This window comes from Sinocyclocheilus anshuiensis, unplaced genomic scaffold (genome assembly GCF_001515605.1).
Source record: "Sinocyclocheilus anshuiensis isolate Anshui unplaced genomic scaffold, SAMN03320099.WGS_v1.1 scaffold37, whole genome shotgun sequence".
In the NCBI taxonomy this organism is placed as follows: Eukaryota; Metazoa; Chordata; class Actinopteri; order Cypriniformes; family Cyprinidae; genus Sinocyclocheilus; species Sinocyclocheilus anshuiensis.
In genome coordinates this window covers 170,359-177,996 of record NW_015536461.1, presented here as the reverse complement: position 1 = coordinate 177,996, position 7,638 = coordinate 170,359, and the positions used below count along the sequence as shown (strand labels likewise).

The following is a 7,638-nucleotide window of genomic DNA, read 5'->3' as shown; positions in this document are numbered from 1 at the left end:
ATGGGTTCCTTGCCTCCCGATCTGCCTGTCAAGCCTCGGATTCCTCAGTTCTCGGCCGGAGGACCAAAGTGCCGACCCCAGATAAGACTGTGTTCTATGCTTCCATTAATTCCTACGTTTGACTCTTTTCTGTTGGAAGCTACTCCTAAGTTCCTTTTAATCAACTCTCTGACTTACGTTAACCTGTCTGTTTGCCTCTTTGTCCCGAATGTGACACTCAGATTCCAGATTTTCAAATAGTTGTATCTCGGCCAAATATTGTCCTATCCTAACAAACCATACATCAATGGAAAGCTTATTTATTCAGCTTTCAGATGATGTATAAATCTAAATTCAGATGATGAAAAACTGACCTTCAGAATTGATCCTTCAGAAATCATTCTAATATTTGATGTTCAAGAAATATTTGAAAATGGTTTAATATTTTTTTCTGAAATGATGCATGCAAAATATTTTTTATTTCATGAAATCTTTGCAACAATGTAGAGTTTGTTACTCTATTTTTTTATCATTTTAAGGCATACATACTACCTCAATAAAAGTATAAATTTATAAAAAGAGCGAGAGAGAGAGAGCGAGAGAGAGAAAGAAAAAGAAAAGAATAAAGCACAAAGTAAATTTATACTAAATAAATAAATTTGTCTTTCTGTCATTCCAATTCAACATCCTCTGGTTTGTGGCTAATTTAATTCAAATTTACATACATGCATTTGAAGGGAGTTTTAATTGAGAATTTTGCCCAATCAAACCAGCAACAAACCCAGATCTTTAACCAAAATGATATACCACTCCAAGTTTTGAATTATTTTATTATTTGATACCCGCAGTGCATTAGAGAGAAATTATATTTACCTGCCCCAGTTCATAGGGGAAAGGCCCCGGGTGTTCCTCCACAATGTCAAACGAGTCTATAATCCAGGACCGTTTATGGCGTTTGAGAGGCTCTGTGCTGCACAGACAGATCATTCCCTTTCAACAGGAACAGTGTGTGTTATATACTGTATGGCTTTAAACATGTTACATCAATTAAGAGCAGAAAAAACCTAAAGCTAAGAGAAATGTTTCAAATGCATCTCACCAAGATGATGTGAACATGATGCAACAGCTTTGCTTTACCACTAAAAATGCCATTCAGTCATTAACATTTGGATAATTTTTAGTCATTTCTGCCATGAAGGCAGGGTCAAAGGACATATTTTTTTGCGTACTTTGAGACATTTTGAACTTGCGATGTATAATTTACCTGAGAGAATTCAAAGTTGTGAAACAGGTTTGGGAAAAGCTATATACTAGACTCTCCTTTGTTGCTGTTTTTCTCAACTGACCCCCAGAAAGAACTCGATAGGCACTCATGTTACAAGAATACACATTTAAAAGCACAGACTTCCATAAAATGTCTAATAATAATAATTATAGTATTATTATATTGATAATAATTATATTATTAATTCTACTGCACAGATTACTGATTAAGATCGAGGTCCCAATAATCACAATATCAGAACAAATACAGAGAAATCAACAATGAATCAATGGTTTTGACTACATTTAGTTACATTTAAATTATTATTATTTTTTTTTTAATCAATATGACTGAATTAGGTATGGTAGAAATGAATTAGAATTAGGTTAAGGTAGAAATAACTCCTTAAGGTAACAAAATTTTATTTTTACCATTACTGTCCTTTGCAAAACAATGTAAAAAGTAACTTACAGCAAACAAGCAACAGAATAAAAATACATTTTTGATTTAAAATGTCACCGAATCTTGAATTAACCTATTGGATAACTGTGACAACAATACAGACTGTACTTACCACAAGCACCAAGTAGCTGAACATCATCGTAGCCACAATAATTTCAGTTCATAATATGAGGTAGAAAGCTTTAACACTGGAAGCTCATGAACTCTCACGCTCAGACCTGCTTCTGCCTTGAACTGAGAGCACAATCACACCTGTGTAGTGCAGAAGTACAGGTAACTACACCCTGGGGCAGTGTTAGTTATGCAGTGTACACATGAAGACATTATAGAGAGAGACATTACACACATTTCTATAGGAGGAGAGAGCAAGAGAGATAAAAGAAGAATTATACCACAAAAAAACAGTATTTTTAATCAGATGTTTTGCAGTACAAATCTCTAAATATTCTTACAAGAAGTTAAAATTATCTGTGACCTAAATAAGACAAGTAAGACTGTGTAAAATGACATTTTCCAAAAAAAAAAAAAAAACTTAAAAATAAGCTTATATTTCTAGCCCATTCTTGTTTTAAGTATAAAAAATGTTGTTAGACTTTTTTTAAACAATTCAAAAAATGGCAGTAGGTTAAGAAGATTAAATTAGTGTAAAGACAAATACGCAAAACAAATTAAAGTTATTTTGTTTAAAGAATTCAAATCTTTTTATTGGAGATATTTGTAGTGCATTTATTCATTAGGGCCTTTCGCACCGCTTTAGTTCCAGAACTAAATGTACAGTACTAAAGTACTGGGACGATTTTGCACAAACTATTTCCCAGTACCATTTAAAGGGTTGCATTCGCACCGAGAGTGTGTACTAAGAAGTGACGTAAGCCGGTCGACAGCGACGTCATTTGTGCGCGCCGTTCAACAACAGAAACAAAGAAGAACAACGTTAACAACAGGAGGATGGAGGACGCTGTGATCGGAGCTGTGTTTTTGTTGTGTCTCGCGGGTTTCACAATAATGGACATGGAAAGTCGACGTATACGTAAGCGATTGAAAGAACGGAAAGGAGGACTAAGAATCTCCAACGACAACTGGCAGTGCTACATTTGCTACAAGTGCCTGCACTTCAGCGTCCGTCCATCTATCGCTGTTCTCCATACTTGTGAAATAAGTTGACACAATGTTTACACGGCGTTTTAAATCATGGCGGGTGAGGGCGTTTTCATACGCGTTTGGCCAATCAATGTCTACTTACGTCACGATTAGTACCAGTTGTGCTGGTTAGACCCTGCTCCGGAGTAGGAGCTAATTTGGTTCTCGAAAAAGGCAGTCCGGTACTAAAATCGCACCCAGTTCCGGCGGTGCGAAAACGCCAAAAAGTGGGTAGTTCCACAATTAGTTCTGGTACTATGAAAAGGTTCCCGCGGTGCGAAAGGCCCTATTGATAGCCATCAACAAGGATTCAAATTAGATCCAAACCCAAATTATAGTTCATGAACTGCAGAAGCAGTCACTCAAGCCCAACCAGGTGTCAGTCAATCACCAGTTCAAAGGTCACACATACCTGCGATCGCACCTACAACAGCAAGTGCCTAACCACGAGCTGACCACCCTTATTTCACTTCAATGACAGGTAGTTCACACAAAAATTAAATACAACTGCAAATAGTCACCATACCTGTCAAGCTCCAAAAAAAGGCATCATGAAAAGCCTATAGAGCTTTTGCACCATATGTACTCTGAAGCCATGCAAACACGCATGTTGAGTTTATTGATGTCAAACCTGCTGAGTGCCCAATTTGTGAAATCATAAATGGATGCAAATTACATTTCTACGTATTTCTACTTTTGATATTCCACAATTTTATTGTTTTATAAGAAGCATAAATTCTTGATTGGATCCTTTACAAGCAGCACTCCTAGCCCTCAATGCGTGTCACTGACTGACATGAAAATCTTCTAATCATCTCAAATGTAAGCCTTTATATAATCTATAACTATAACTTTTCAAAATACCATTTTGACAGCTCAGTAAGCCTTTTCTCTTTTGTTTGGCTTTGAACAACATTTGCTTGAATGACACCGCACTACATTCCTGTTATGAGGGTTTCGGTCGTGGCAGCAAAGAGCAATAACAGACTGCTGTTCAGGAACGTACTGTCACTTTTTACAAGTACACCTGCTAGCCTGTCATTTTTACAGGCCTAAATGTGCAGTCTGGGGTGAGTTTAAAATGATGTGGAAATGTTTGGCATTTGTTAACTGGGTTGCATGTTGCAACTTCACACATTAGATTCACAAAGAAAAATGCTTCCAGGCCATCCAAAACATTTGGACTCCACGGACTGAATTTGTGACCCATGATAGAAAGAACATTTTGAACCAACAACATCCTTACTATTCTAGTAACTGTTATTAACAAATTAATAAGTTATAAAACATTCATTAACCCTCTGCTAGCTAAATGCTACTTTTTTGTACTTCCCAGAAAACTACTAAGGAGTTAATGCAGATTCATAATTAATGTGAAAACCTTTTTTTTTTTTTTTTACTTTGTCACTTTGGATGAAAGTGTCTGCTAAATGACTAAATGTACATGTAAATTTAAAACTTATCAAAACCTAATGCAGGACAAATGACCAATGCTACATTAACATTTTAATTGTTACTGTAACTGCATTTTTAACCATTTTGATGACTTCACTACTATACTGAAACGTAGAACATAATCATAAGGAAAGAGAAGGTGCATCAGAACTCTTTACTGATTTACAGAGACTATAGTAGTATTGACCTCAGTCAGTTTTTCAGTCAATTTCTCATTCACTAAAAGTTTGGAAATAAACAATTACATTTTCACTCATACGCTTTGGTGGCATTTGGCTTTATTTGGAAAGCAAAGCATAAGGTTCTGTGAACATCAGAAGTGAGGACACATTCCCAACACGTGGTCAAAAAAAATTTAAAAAGAAAAAGAAAGAATAGTACAGATCTGACGTTCTTAAAAATACAAACCTGACACAACCAGTTTTAGGGTCAACCTCACAAAAACTGTCAAGAGTGGGTCATATTTCACCCCAAATCAACAGAAATAATTTGTTTTAGCTTAAAGCAAATGAAGCCTGTTGGTGCTGTGAAACGGTGGGTTGTACAAATGCTCACAAGTCAAGATGTGTCAAAGAACTCATGGGCACCCAGGATTAATTCCCCAAAATCACACCCCTACTTTATAGTCTATTGTCCTGATAAAGGCGAAGTACAAGAAAACTAATGCTCATTAGGATATATTTTTTTTAATTGTGACAATTTTCATAACAATTAAGAACATATTTATCTCAAATTCTCATTACTGTAATAAACATTCATAAACTTGTTTAATATTTTATTTACAGCAAGCTAGTATTTGTTGTATTGCCTTCTATGCTGTTTTACATAAATAAAAAAAAATCTAATAATCTAAAAAAAATTACCATTAAGTTACAAAAGAAAATTCCAAAAAAATGTATGTAAAATAATATAAAGAAAAAAAAACTCACCTAAAAATTTAAATTCTTTCTCCATCTACTCACCCTCATGTCCTTCTAAACCCATAAGACTTTCGTTCATCTCTCACAACACAAAGAAGCGACGCATGCACTTCATATGAAAACTTTTTATGTAAACAATGGCTGTCAAAAATACATAAAGCACATCCAATATGACAAACCCAGATATGCAATGCGGTTTGTTCACATCTCAGCTTCCTTGTTTACCATATTTGATGTGCTCTATGCACATTGATCATAAAACGTCATCTGATAAAGTCTGACACCTAAATTAAATCTGTTTACCTTATAAAGCAATTGTGACTTGAATTAAACCATTAGACCGGAATTAGTTTTACGATGCCTTTATGACCTTTTGGACTTTTTATATCTTAGGTTTCATAAAAAATATCTACATTTGTGCTTGTAAGATGAATGAAAGTCTTGTTTGAAACCACAAAAGGGTGAGTAAATGTTAACAGTTTTAATTTTTTGGGTAAACTTTTCCTTTAATGTTGTACAGAAGAAGCTTCATTTTCTTTATTTGCTTCATTTTTTCTTTTGGAAATGTTTTTATGAGACTCACCACCTTAATTCAAAATGGTGATGCATTTAGTCTCTCTACGGAGCAGTATCAGTCTTTGTAAAGAGAATTGCAAAATATTGGTGATGTGTATATTTATAAACCTATATTCCCAATGCAAAAGATAAGAGTAAAATATTGGTAAGACGCAAGTGGCAATATAAAAATTCAGGTCTGTCAAAGCGTGACACTCCCAGTGTGACGTAATAGGGGCCTTGAATGAGTTGAATTTCACAAGTGTTCATAAAGTTCTTTGGTAGATTGATTTATGGCTAAAACCAGTCAACCCACCCATGAAAGAGTCTCAACCTAGTCATGTTACACTTCCCAAATAGTCAGTAATTAATGAGAAGGCAGTTTATACTGAGAGAGCAGACTGCTCTTTTGTGGCATCGCTGGCTGTGGCCGCTCCTGTTCGTAACAGGCTATCTTCATGCACGTCTTCATCATCTGATTGGACGACGGGAGTGTTTGATCCGTCCTCATTGGAGGCCTGACTGTCACAGGTGGAGTTGGAGGAAGTGGACAACATACGGGATTTGATCTTGCAAGGGTCAGAAATTCTCAAGGACACATCATTTCTCCTCAATCCATCCTCTTCTACATCAGTGTGGCCAAGAGCTGGAAAATAAATGGCTGTTTGATTTACTTGGACAAAACTACAAAAGTACAAAACTACAAAAGCTACATGGCTTCAACATACAATGAGTGACTGCTTCTTATGACACTTCTATGAAAAATGTTTAACAATAAGAGGGTTTTTACTAGAAAGCAGTCTGTTTTCTCTTTAATGACAATGCTAAAGTGCTCTAAGCCATTTTATGCAACAGCACATATAAACGTTCCTACTACCTGACAGACGACACTGAAATTGGTCTCCTGAGAAATCACACCTGTCTCTGTGAAACCCTTCAAGCCCTTTTCACACTGACAGTGTTTAAATTGCTGCTGTAATTTTTGTTTTTCTTTGAAGCAGTTAAGCGCAAAACCCCACCTCACAGCCGATTCTAAAGAAACCCATGTCAATACACAATTACAAGTCATCTGTACCAGTTCATCTCAATGGCAGTTCATTATCTGATGGCATTGCTAAAGTGAACCAGGCTTTTTTTTTTATTATTCCCTGAAAATGTTCAAGCGGCAGCTGAAAACTCTCTTTCGACACTCTTTGACTTCATCCTAAATTTAAAAAAAAAAAATAAAAATTGTCTTCTCTTTATTTATTCCTTCCCTTTCTAGCTTGTACTTATTTGAATAATGCCTGAAACTTGGTATTACGAGCACTTCCTGTGTCTGTTTGCCTCTTTAAGATGAATCACTTGATGATTTCCCCAATAAGTCGCTTTGGATAAAAGCATCTGCAAAATGAATAAATGTAAATGTTTAAATGCTCAAACATGACTAAAAAACATCTACTATACTATAATTAAATATTTGTTATTTATGTTTCTTGCAAAAAATTTCTTCAGAATACACAGTTTAACTGGCTATTAATGAAATCTATACCAACCAGGGATTAACGACCATTATAACCAGCCAAACCAAACCTTGGTCTTTGCACACTATTACTAGTAGTTAGTGTGTGTGTGTGTGTGTGTGTGTGTGTGTGTGTGTGTGTGTGTGTGTTGTGTGCGTGTGTGTGAATGCACATGATATGATGTTTATCTGAAAGTGTAACAATGCAAACAGGTTTTCTGTAGGGGGTGTGTTTAGGGTTAGGGTTGGGTTAGTATAAAAGTAATAGAAGTATATGGAAAGTCCCCAAAATTCACAGAAACAAACGTGTGTGTGTGTGTGTGTGTGTGTGTGTGTGTGTGTGTGTGTGTGTGTCTACATTT

General features: G+C 35.7%; 2 protein-coding genes across 3 annotated transcripts in view; both read right to left on the bottom strand.

Annotated features, from left to right (window-relative positions):
* The window catches only part of LOC107654208 (cadherin-like protein 26), a 16,572-nt gene extending 14,641 nt beyond the window's left edge, over nucleotides 1–1,931 (bottom strand). For both annotated transcript variants that reach the window (XM_016441563.1, XM_016442356.1), the window contains exons 1-2: nucleotides 1,818–1,931; nucleotides 853–969 (exon numbers count right to left, since the gene is read on the bottom strand). In XM_016441563.1, coding sequence (XP_016297049.1) covers nucleotides 853–969; nucleotides 1,818–1,844 — 144 coding nt within the window. In that variant the 5' untranslated portion in view covers nucleotides 1,845–1,931. The remainder of the gene's footprint in view (nucleotides 1–852; nucleotides 970–1,817) is intronic.
* A 3,722-nt stretch (nucleotides 1,932–5,653) lies between these two features.
* Nucleotides 5,654–7,638, bottom strand: part of LOC107653378 (dysbindin-like) — a 60,443-nt gene continuing 58,458 nt past the window's right edge. The window contains exon 4 of the mRNA XM_016440439.1: nucleotides 5,654–6,421. Coding sequence (XP_016295925.1) covers nucleotides 6,159–6,421 — 263 coding nt within the window. The 3' untranslated portion in view covers nucleotides 5,654–6,158. The remainder of the gene's footprint in view (nucleotides 6,422–7,638) is intronic.